The sequence below is a fragment of the Rhinolophus ferrumequinum genome, chromosome 25 (assembly GCF_004115265.2).
Source record: "Rhinolophus ferrumequinum isolate MPI-CBG mRhiFer1 chromosome 25, mRhiFer1_v1.p, whole genome shotgun sequence".
Lineage (NCBI taxonomy): Eukaryota > Metazoa > Chordata > Mammalia > Chiroptera > Rhinolophidae > Rhinolophus > Rhinolophus ferrumequinum.
The window spans coordinates 18,724,277-18,736,194 of record NC_046308.1 but is presented as its reverse complement, the minus strand read 5'-3'; the positions used below and the strand labels follow the sequence as shown (position 1 = coordinate 18,736,194).

General features: G+C 54.5%; 1 protein-coding gene across 3 annotated transcripts in view; it reads right to left on the bottom strand.

The window, feature by feature from the left end:
* Positions 1-1,073: 1,073 nt before the first annotated feature.
* The window catches only part of EMID1 (EMI domain containing 1), a 44,799-nt gene continuing 33,954 nt past the window's right edge, over positions 1,074-11,918 (bottom strand). The window contains exons 15-17 of one of the 3 annotated variants that reach the window (XR_004422121.1): positions 6,422-6,506; positions 5,377-5,467; positions 1,818-1,865 (exon numbers count right to left, since the gene is read on the bottom strand). Coding sequence is in view for 2 of the 3 variants with exons in the window: in XM_033098364.1 (XP_032954255.1) it covers positions 1,741-1,865; positions 5,377-5,467 (216 nt within the window). In the remaining variant the exon portion in view is untranslated. Of the gene's footprint in view, positions 1,866-5,376; positions 5,468-6,421; positions 6,507-11,918 lie in introns of all 3 variants that reach the window. The other 2 variants (XM_033098364.1, XM_033098365.1) reach the window with 2 other exon arrangements.

Genomic DNA, 11,918 nt, shown 5'->3' with positions numbered 1-11,918 from the left:
CGGGGGGGCAATTGTGTCTGACTCTTCTTTGTTGGCATCAGGGAGGTGAATGAATGAACAGTGAACGAACAGCCAATTGCAGGAGAACAGCTTCCTGATGTCCCTGCTCCCTGCAGCCTCTTCCTCTAGGAAGCTGTGTCCTCCGCTTTGGGCCTTTGCTGGGCTGGAGTCACTGCCAAGGAGCACTCTTTGCTTGTTTCCCAGCTAATTTCTATTCCTTCTCAGATCTCAGCCTACACAGAGGCCAGACCATCCTCCAGGAAGCCTTCCCTGCTTCCCCAGGAAGATTGTCCACAGCCCCTAGTGTCCCTGCTGGTCGGGCCAATTCAGTAGGTTTCCTAGGTCTGGCTCAGGGCAGGCTTGGTAGCTAGTGGCTGTGTACTGCTGGGCCCTGTGGGCAGGAAGCAACAGGTGGGGGGGTGCTGTGGGGGAACTTCCTCAGCTTTGAAGCAGCAGCTCCTCCCTCCTCGCCCCTCTGTCCTTGCTCCTTCCCAGGGAGTGGAGGTTTACACAGCCAAGAGGCTGAGGGTGGGGCATGGGTGTGAGTTGTGGATGGGCTGGGCATAGGGGTAAGGCAGAGGCACTGGGAAACTGGACTTTGAGGGGTGGTGTGGGGGCCACATATCCTGGAGCAGCCTACACTGGTCATCTAGATAGAGACGGGGCCTGCTGTTGGTCACCAGCTGGGGGCCAGAAATAGACTGGGAAACCTGAGGTCCACACCTTCAGTCTCATTTTCTCACGTGAGGAAACAGACTCGGGAAGCTGTGTGTCACCCGACCTAGAAGCTGCCCTGAGGTCTCGCAGCTCCTTGCTTCCCTGGTCTCTCAGAAGCTACAGCCATTGCTAGACACCTGGCCAGGGGGTGGGGGTGACCTGAGACTGCTCTGCCCACTTAGCCCTATGTCCCAGCTGCCCAGGTGATGGCCAGGGCAGCTCTGGCCCCCTCAGCCCTGTACAGGCCAGCTCAGACTTGCTTTGCAAGTGGGCAGTGAAAGCCACTGAGAAGAGGTATGAGGCCCTGGCCCTGCCCCACTGCCCCCCATTTGAGCACACACTGAGACCAGGCCGGGTGGGGAATCAGGCTGGGGGCCTTTATTGGCCAGGAGACACCTACCTCCTGGTGTCTGTCAAGCTTTGTAGGAGCAGGTGGCCCATCCCTCTCCATGCCCCCACCCCCCACCTGGGACATGGCGGGGACTGGGGGCTCCCAACATCCTGTAAGATCAGGCAGCTAGATCACAGGGTTGGGAACCCAGCACCAGAAAACAAGGAGATGAGGGGCACGGGTGGGCTCTGAGGTTTGGTGGGGAGGAAGGGAGGTGAGACTGTCCTCCCTCGTCATCCCCGCAGGTGCTGAGGGCTGAGCAGCTCCCTTAGTGCCTCTGGGCCTGGATGCCTGGGCAGCTGATGGGAAGACAGAAACCTTGAACCTGCCAATTCCTCTCTGCAGGCCTCACTCCATTTCATAAAGGGAAACAGGCCTACAGCCCCAGGCAAGGCCTCACCTCCTGCCAGGGCCACCTCTCCGTCTCAGGCCTTAGCCCCTGCTCAGCCTCATAGGAGGCAGACAGGCACTGGGTGCCAGGGCCTAGACCTGCCTACCCTTAAGGTCTAGGTAGCAGAAGGGACCCTGAGGACATTAATAAATATGGATGGGCGGTCCCTGGAGGCAGCTGGCTGAGTCCAGGCTGGGAGGCGAAGCCTGGCCTTGCCCACCCCGAGGGGCCGCCACCGCCCTCAGCCTCTCTCGTTGCGGCTCCTGGGGGCCACGATCCGGTAGTTGGTTGCGTGTCCTCCCCTCTTGCCCCGCAGGAGGCTGGGGGTGCCCGTGCCGGCAGGGCCTGCCCCTGACCCCTCTGGTTCTGCCGGAGGGAAGGAGAGAACCTGTGTTAGTGAGGTCTATGTGAAGCACCCACCTCCTCTTGGCCTTCTCGGGGACTGGGGGGGACTGGGCACTCTGCCCTGGCACCAGGAAGGCAGAGCTGTGGGAAAGAAGGGGGTCTGCAAGCTGGTTAGTGTTCCCCCACCCCAAGGATGGTTATTAGCCCCCAACCCAATGAAAGCACTCAGGGTGTCTATTAATATTTGATTTTTTTGTCAAGTGGGGATAAATGAACCCACCATGTTTCTGAAATGCTTAGTGTAGTGAATACTCCATAAAAGTATAGTTCTTTTGTTCTCTACATTTTGGAATGGAGGTGTGCCCTGAATCATCCCCCTTTCGCAGCTAGGTAAACTAAGACCAGGGAACAGACTCTTCCTTTCTCAGATTAGGCCACCTGTGGTGGGGAAGGGTTTAGGAAGGCCAGGTTGTACCACTGACTGTGGCTTTGGGCAAATCGGACATGTGTCAGGGCCTGTTGTTTCATCTCTAAAACCAGGGGGACAGTTCCAGATATACTCTAAGGTCCCAGCCAACTCCTATAATTATTGAAGTCAGTTCCAATTTGGCTATGGTGATATGCCCCAGCCTGGAAATGAGCTGGCCCCCAAGAGTGAAAGTGAGTAACTGGCATTCTTGCCACCTGAAAAACTCCTACTCGTTCTTCAAAACCCAGAGCAGGACCTACCTCCTCCAGGAAGCCTTCTGTGACTATCACCTCATTCCCTTCTCCAAGTTAAATAAGCTGGTCAGGCAGATTAAAAGGATGGGCTGTTTTCTCCAGGGGGTGAGCAACACTCAGGCAGGAGAGCCCCAGGATGGAGGGCTTGGCTAAGCCTCCAAAGCCCTGTTCAAAGGCTGGTCTTTGGTGAGCACCAGCCTCTCACTGAGGGCACTGCCAGGAGAGTGCCTATACCCTCATAACTGTCCAGTGCTCTGACCCTATGTGCCCCAGCCTCTGATACACCTCTGGGTTGACATTTGGGGCCCCTGGGGCAAATAAGCATGTATGGTCACAGTCATGGGACATTTCTTGCCCTAAATCAGGGAGCATAGGAGGAGGGTGGCACAGAACTCAGGTTCCACATGAGCTAGGGCCAAGTCCTGGCCCCACCATGTCCCATGTGGCCTTGGGCAAGTCACAGACCTTTGAGTCTCATCTGGAATATGGGTATAACACTCCTGTTGTCACATGTGGTAAGTGTTTAAACATGAGAAGGAGTGGAAAGTGGTTTTCACAGTACATGACGGATTATTATGGTCACTAGGTTGGTATGCTTTCGACTCAGGTCTCCTGCAGTTCTGGTCACTGTGGGTTGGTCATGAGGTGCTGTTCTGACATGACCAAATTCAGGGACTTGGTTTCCCCTGGGTTTCACCCAGTGCCAAGTGGAGAAGAGGTGTCTGCAAACCTTTGCTGATGGAGACAGAGGAGCCAGTGCTTTAGAGGACAGACTTAGGATAGATCCCTGGCCTTACCACTGCTGTCCCTGTGACCCTGAGGGAGTCACATGAGCCCTTTGAACCTGTTACTTCCTCTGTGAAGTGGGCATGGTATCACCCACCTAGCCAGTTTATTGTAAGGACTGGAGGTGATTATTGTAAATCCCCCAGCCCGGGTGGGCCGGATATGTGACAGCTGTTACTATTATCATCATTATTGTTTATAACCTAACTGTGAGCCCCATTGGGGTCATTAGTTAGTACCTGCTGTGTATGATGGCCATTGGGGAAGGTTCCATCTCTTTCTCTGCCACCCTCTTCCCACACCACCCCTTCTAGGCCCACAACCAGAGCTGGCTCGTGGGGCCCCTCTCCCAGGCTCATGGCCATCGAGTGGGCGTGGGCCTCTCCAGGTGACCGGTACCTCCTCCCTGAGCTGCTGGAGACAGCTGGCTGAGGGAGGGCAAGGTATAGATCCAAGACCACAGGTGTCCCTTTCTGGCGTCTGCCCCAATCTTCCTGAGAGAGGAGACGGGGGACACCTGAGAAGGTGCTGAGAGCCCGGGATTAGGTCCTTGGTCCCTCCTCTGTGAGAGGAAAGGAGGTCAGTGATGTTTTTAGACGTTAGAGAAGCCCTGTGATATGGGAAGAGGAGTTTTGGAAGCAGACCACATACACACCTTCTGACCTCCAGGCCGTTGCCCATGTAGCACTCTCTGTGAGGGCTGGCCTTCCTACCTTCTCCTCCTGGCGCACTCGTAGGGATCTTAACACAAGTGTCCTGTCTTCCTGGAAGCCTTCTCCACCCCCACCCCCTGCCCAGCCCCCCGAATGAGAAGTGACTGCTCCTCACATCCTCTGATGCTCCTGTACCTCATGACTCTCATCTCCACAGATACTGGGGATCCCCTGCCACTCGACAGGCAGCTCCCCAAGGCAGGTACCCTTGGGATCTGCCTCAGTGCCTGCCCAGACTTGGCATTCAGTAGGTGCATCCTATAGTTTTGCTGAATGAAGGAGGCTTGCTTCTGACTTTGGTCCTTCCTGCTTGGGGGCCTTAGTTCCCCCAGATGCGAGGTTGGAAATGACGTCCAAGACCTGTGTGCACTTGTGCACTACGATTGGATTGTGTGATGGGGCGGGGTGGCTGGAGGTGGGAGAAGGGTGGCTGTTGGGGCCTCTTAGCAGGTAGGTCAGGAATGGGGCTCAGCCCCGAGGGCAGCCAATCCCTGCTTCTCTCCAGGGCCAGCCACAAGCTCCTATAATGAGGAGAGACCTCTTAGCCCCATCTTGACGAGCTAGGAACAGGGAAAGGTACTGCCCCCTCACTGTCTAACATTCCATGCCTCCCCGACCTGCCTTTGAGGACCTTCTCAAATTGGGCCCTGCCAGATCCTCTAGCCTCAGCATTCACTCCTCAGCAATTTCTCAGAACAATCCCTCTAGGCTCTATCTGGCTTCCTGGCTTTTGCCCAGGCTGTTCCTCTACCTGTTCACTCAATCCTGAGTCTTGCCCTTTAGGGCTCCACTTAGCCGACACCTCCTCCAGGAAGCCCTCCCTGAGATGCCCTCCCACACCCCCCAGCCTGGGTCAGGGACACTTCTGTGTTTTCTTGGATGCTTGTCTTCACTCCACCATGGTATTCTTTACCTTGGATTTAACAGGCAGTTGTGGGGCTCCCTCCTGCACCCCCACACCCTAAGTCCCATGACAGCAGGACTATGTCTGTCTTATATGTTGGAATCTGTGCCAGCAAGGTGCCAACACAGAGCAGATGCTCATTCACTCAAGAACTGTTAGGTTGGTGCAAAAGTAACTGCGGTTTTTGCAATTTTTTTAACCTTTTAAACCGCAATTACTTTTGCACCAACATAATAGTTACCAGAGCCTTCTCTGTGCCAGGCACCATTTGCTAGCTGGATGGAAGGACTAAAGAATGAGTGTGTGCTGGCCTGGGTCCAGCATTAGGAGTCGCCTTCTGTGACCCCAGGCCCTTCCCAGGCCCTTCCTGGAAGGGGCTACCCCTTCCTGCCCACCCTGCCGTTACCTGGCCAGATGATGGCTTCCAGCAGGGTGACCCGTCTGGCCAGGAGCTCCAGCTGAGCCTGCTGCTGCAGGAAACTCTGTAAGCTAGGAGCCTGATGGGAGATTGAGAAGAGCAGACGGTGCGAGTCCGGCCTCCGAGGGCTGGGCCGGGGAGCCAAGGGTGAGGTCTACGGGCTAGGCACCAGCAGGTTTCAGGGCAGAAGCCTGGGTGTGAGTTTCTGTGGAGATCTCAGTCTCCCCTTTTAAGAGGGGACAGGGCTTGCCTGGCTCCTCAAGTGACCAGGTGGGTGGAGAACTGGTGGGTGAATGCCTGGGGTGAGGGTCTGACTCTCTCAGGTCCCTAAAGGGACCCTTAGGGCAGGGCAGGAGTACCAGAGGGAGAACTGGAACTGTCAGGGCCAGGAAGGCCTACCCTGTAAGAGCCGCTGGGGGCTCATGGGTGGGTGGGTGGATCAGAACTGGTGCGTAATATATTGTCCAGAGTCCCCTGGGGCCTGGCTCTGTCACCCACAGTCCCCTGCACTTCTGGAGTCTAGTTCCATGACCTATTATCCTGTGGGCCTGGAGACTGGCTCTTGTCTAGAGCTGAAGCCTGACTGAAGTCTAGACCCATTATCCATAATCCTCCTGTGGGCCTGGGCTCTGATTTTTATTATGCACAATCCCCTGCACTGTTGTAGTCTGGCTCTGTTACCCATAATTCCCTGCTGGCCTGGAGTTTGAATTCATTGCCCACAATTTCTTCCAAACTCAAAATCTGTCACCTCCGGTTCCCCTGCAGGCCTGGAAACCACACTACCCACAATGCCTGGAGGCGCAGGCCTGACCACAGAGGTGGGGTCCAGGTTTCTGGGCTCCCCTTTACCTGTGGAAAAGGAACCAGCCATTGAGGGATGGGTGGTCTTGGCCTCTCAGGTCCCCACCTGCCTGGGGCAGGCACCTTCTCCGGCCTCATGACTGGGCCCAGGCAGCTCCACCCTGGAGGGCCTGGGGAAGGTTGGTGGGCAGGGGCTGGGCTGTCTGTCCGTCTGTCTGTCTCTACTCACCATAGAGCCCAATCATTGTTTCCAAGATTAAAACCCTCTCAGCTAAAATCTTCAAAGCCTCGCGTAGTTGGTGCAACCCCTCCCCCTGCGGAGGAAAGAGACAGATGCAGCCGTGAAGGGGGCAGGGGAGGGGGCCCTGCAAAGCCTGTTGGTGGCCCATGCCCCACCCTGGACATGCACCTGCAGCCCGCACCACCTGCCACAGCCCAGGGCCCATGGACAGCTGGGACAAGACCAGGAGGGGACAGGAGGGGGACAAGACAGGCGGAAGCAGCCCCCTTAGTAAGTCCTGATGGATCCCAGCTGGCTGCAAATCCTGCTGCACTGGGGGTGGGGGAATGCCACTCCGCAGGGGCAGTGCTGCTGTCCCAGAGCCTGCCATAGAACCTGCCACAGAAAGTTCCCTGGAGGTTGCCACAGCGTACTGTCCCCCCTCCAACTCTGTTGCCAGACACCAGTTGTTTTCACATCACCTGTGTGATTCTGCCACATCCCTGGGCCACTTGTACTCTTGTTTATGTAATATTCTTTAAACTGACACACTTTTTGCCTTAAATACTACATTAGTCTCACCCCAATTAACTCCACCAGTAGGATCAAGCCTATTGCTGTACCCTTTTCATTCATGTCAAAATGAATATATCTAAGTAAAATTAGGATATGTTTGAGTGGCATCGCTGATGGGAAGCAGTGTTTAAAATGCTGGCAAAGCTGAGGCTCAGGCCCTGGTACCCCCTCTCCAGCCCTTCTCAGTTTGGGCTTATCCCTCCCAGGCTCTGACTATTTCAGGTCCATATTCTGCATGTCCCGGAGCCCAGCCCTCAGCCCCACCCTCTAAGCAGCATCTCTATTGCCCAGGCCCAGGGATGTAGCAGCAGGCCCACAAAGCCACCTACCCCAGGCCTCTCTGCTCTGGGGCTCCCCACTTCCAAACAGTGCCAGCTGCTGGCCGGGGCTCATGTCAGAGACCGCCAGCTGGCACTCACCTGCACTTGTTCCCAATCTGTCGGTCCTTTCCTTCCCCAGCACAGGGTCCATGGTCTTGCCCAAACTCCACTCCCTTATTCCTTTTTCTTTTCTAGTCCAGCCTTAAGCTATTTCTGGGATGTAGATATCATAATTCCAACAGAGCACCAGGACAGCAAATAGAACGATTCCAGCCCTGACACAACTGGGAGTCTCTCTCAGCGTCTTTTACTCAGTATGAAGTGAAGGAATGATGTATACTATGCATATTGCTACAATTACAATTCAGCCCTTTAAAGTAGCTGTTTATCCCCCTAAGTAACAACCAAGAGGCCTCCCAACACCTTAGTAAGCCCACTGTGGCCCTTCTGTGACTGTGTTATGATCCAGGTATCCTATCCACATCACATGGGTGGGGCTACCCTTAGGCCACTGACTGGCCATTGCAGCCTAGGGGTCACAGGGTCAACACAGGCTGTACAGCAAAGTAATCCCTCTTCAAGTATCGCAGGAGGAGGATCTAAAAATGGATGACCTTCAAAAATTATGTTAAGCCACTGCTGGCATAGACAGTGGGACAAGCTGACATCAGGAACCTCCTGATGAGATGCAGTAAGGGGGTACCACATCCCCCGTAAGTGCTCTCACCAAGAGTATTTAACCTGCATCTCAACACCAGGAAACAGACAAATCTAGATGGTGAGACATTCACAAAAAGACAGTCAAGAGAAAGAAAAGGGCAGGGGGCCTGTTCTACATTAAGAGACTAGAGATGTGACAACCAAATGTAATGCATGAATCTTGATGACAAGTTTAAAAAAAGGGGCCGGCCCGGTGGCTCATGTGGTTGCACCCTGCTAACACCAAGGTTCGGGGTTCAATTCCCACATGGGCCAGTGAGCTGCGCCCTCTACAGCTAAGATTGTGAACAACAGCTCTCCCTGGAGCTGGGCTATTGTGAGCAGCCGGAGGTTGGCTGTGGGCTGCTGAGTGCTGCCATGGGCTACCGTGTGCTGCCAGGTGTGGCCGGTGGCCGGTGGCCAGCGTGAGTGGCTGGCAACTGGCAAGGGCCGCTGTGAGCGGCCAACTGCCTCAGCTGGAGGGGGGGCAGCGCAAGGCTCATAATACCAGCATAGGTCAGGGAGCTGTGTCCTACACGATTAGACTGAGAAACAATGGCTTGAACTGGAGTGGGGGGCGGGGGAAGCGGAAGGGGAGAAAAACAGCTATAAAAGGCATTTTTGGGATGACTGGTAAAATGTATATATTATGTATTAAATGGCATCATTTCACTGAATTAATGTCATCTTTCTTAGGTGTGACAGTGGTATTGTGGCTCTTTGGCAAAATGTCTATGGTCTTTCGAGATACACACTGATGTGTTAGGAAACCCGTGGAGGGATGGGACTGCCCAGCCTAATTCAGACTTCACCTCATTCTCCCACCTTTCCTGATCTGGGTGGAAAATGTGCTGGGAGAGACCAGTGAAGGGGTGGAGGCGAGGCAGAGAGCTGGGCTCACAGGGGTCTACCTGTCCCCCAGCCTAGCTCATGCCCATACTAGCAGGTTTGCAACTTATTTTCAAATGGATTAGGGAAAAAAAAGGTCTGTAAATATATAAAGAGAACAAATGTGGCAAAGTACTAATTGGTCCGTGCAGAGGAAGGGTAGAAGGATAATCATTACACCAACTTTTCTGTATATTGAAAATTTTCAAAATAAAAATCTTGAGGAAAAATTGTAAAAAAAGATTCTGCTATTTGGATCCTTCCCAGATGCGTGGCCTGCTGTTTGCACTGATGATGCCCCAGTCCCCTCCCAGCCTGAACTGAGTGTCCAGGGCCTGTTGGACAACCCCACTTGGCCATCTGACAGACATCTCCTATTTTCCATGGACGGAGCTCAGCGGGCCTGCTTCTCCTGGCTCTCCTTTACGATTGTGTCTCCTTTAACTTCTCGCATCCCCTCATAGCCAAACTAGCACTCAAGGGTCTCTCAGCCCCAGACACCTGTCCATCCTCACTTTCCTCCTCCCACTTCTAGCCCCACAGTCTCTTGCCAGGATGACCCTGACAGCCTCCTGCCTAGTCTCTTTCCGCTTCTCCCATCCATTCTCCACATGGCAATAGAAGGATCACCTGCAAACAAAAATCTGACCGCATCACTTCCTTGCTCATTACTATTTCAATGACTCCCACTGCCCATAGAACGAAGTTCAAATTCCTCACAATTTCAGGCCTCCTAAGTCCTGAGAGCCTCTTTGATCTCTATCTCACCCCTCGCCTATCACACTGCCACCCCAGGTATTTGCACATGACGTTCTGCTCTTCTGCTTGAACACCCTTTGCCTGGTTAATGCACGTTTCAGGCCTCAGCAAGGATCTCCTCCCCTAGGAGGATGCTAAATCCTCCTTCATCACAGCTGAGCTTCCCCGTCCTGTCACTGGTGGTTACTAGTCTGCTCTCCTCCCGCCCCAGCCCACTGTGACCACCCTAAGGGTGGGGACTGTGTCTAAATCTCATCTGTGTCCACAGTGCCTCGCCTGGGGCCTGGCACCCACCAAGGAGGTGCTTAGGGGAATGTTAACTGGTTGCTCTGGTCCTGGGAGCTGAAAAGCCTGGGCTTCAGTTCCTCCTCTACCAACAATTTGCTGTGGAGTTGGGCCACAGCTTTTCCTGTCTGAATAAGGTCTACGTAGATAGGCTTCTTCAGCCCAATCACTCCTGGGCAATGCGTACAGTGCAGGCCCATGACCACTGGGTGTCACTGCTGAGCCGCAGCCAGGCCAGTGGATCTGAACGCTTGGCTAAGTGCAGTTGGTAGGTAGAGTGTGTATAGGAGCCCTCAGGGCTCTTCCCCACACTGGACCTCATTCCCACCTGCCCCAGACAGAACTGCTCCCCCAGCCCCCAAAGCCTCATGCACCCCCCCCCCCAGCCCAGCAGGCCCCCTCCCAGGCAGGCAGCAAGCAGGGGCCGAAGTACAGGTGGGTAAGGGGAGGCAAGTGGATGGGCAGGGGCCCTGCTACCTCTTGGGGGCCCCTCCTACAGGCAGTCTTGAGTTCGAGGCCTGGTCTGGGACAGTTCAGGCATCTGTTCTCCTGCCAGGATCCCCTTGGAGGGATGGGACTGCCCAGCCTAATTCAGACATCACCTCATTCTCCCACCTTTCCTGATCTGGGTGGAAAATGTGCTGGGAGAGACCAGTGAAGGGGTGGAGGGAGGCAGAGAGCTGGGCTCATAGGGATCTACCTGTCCCCCAGCCTAGCTCATGCCCATATTAGCAGAATATTTAAGAGTCTCTGGAGCCACTGGGGGTGGGGGTGGGATAGGGAGTAGAGTGGCAACGAGAAGCTGGGAGAGGCTTGCCAGAAAGGTAGCAGGGCCCCAGAAGTCACGGAAAGACATGGGGGAGGGCTCGTGCAGGGTGGGGGGGCTCCCACGGCTGTATCCATCACTGACCCCACAATCAGGAGCAGAGAGGGCAAGGCAGGCGCTGGGTGCTTCCCACATCCTCATTAACCAGTGTCTGCCAGGAAGTAGGATGTCCCAGCCAGACTGCACCAGGGAGAGGGAAGGGGGAGGAGGAGGAAGGCACAATAACAGCCTCCAAAAGAGCTTCTCCTGTAGGGGTGTTTGCCCCCATCCTGTCCATTTTCCAAATGTCTCCTATGTCGGCGATGGTTTCTAGGTCCCTGCATCGTGGGGCTTTTGGCCCTCCTCCAATGTGTCTTTGGGTGGATAGCTTTCTAGGCCCTGAAATTCATATACCGTCTTCAATACTTGTGAAGGTTTCTAGGACCCCACATGGGATTTCTAGGTCCCCTTTCTCATTTACTCTATGTCTCCTGTGTATGTGAGTTTCTAGGCCCCCCTTCCTATTCTTCATGGGCTTCCTTTGTGTATGGTGGTTTCTAGAGCCCCTTATCTTACCTTCCATAGTTCTCCTGTGCCTATAACAACTTCTAGGCCTCTCCTTCCACTTCTCATGTATGTGATGGTGTCTAGGACCTCACGTTAATTATAGGTCTTTTGGGTATAATGGAGTCTAGGTCCCCTAACCTCATTTGCCATGTATATACGTATATGACAGGTTCTAGGCCTCTCTTTCCATGCTTCATGGATTTCCTGTGTGTATGGTGGTGTCTAGGTCCCGTGACTTTACTACGGACTCCTGTGTACCTCAGCATTTCTATGCCTCCCTTCCTGTACTTCATGGCTTTCCTAAGGGCCTGTGTCCCATTCTTCTGTGTGGATATTGTTTTCATGTTTCCCTTTCTTCTGTAGGCAGGGGAGCAGAAGCCAAAGCCCTGGCTGGACGCAGGAGATGCAGTCTGGACTGGGTCAGCCCAAACTGCCCAGGAGAAACAGGCAGGGTCGCCCTGGCCTGGAAAGGCCACAGAGGGAAGGCGGAGACAGGGACAAAGACAGAGACAGAGAGCGTGGGGTCTACTGATAAGGCTGGTTCTGCCCAGTTGAGAGGGACAGGACTGGGGAGGGGGCTATGGCTAAGAACTATCAAGGTTCCTCC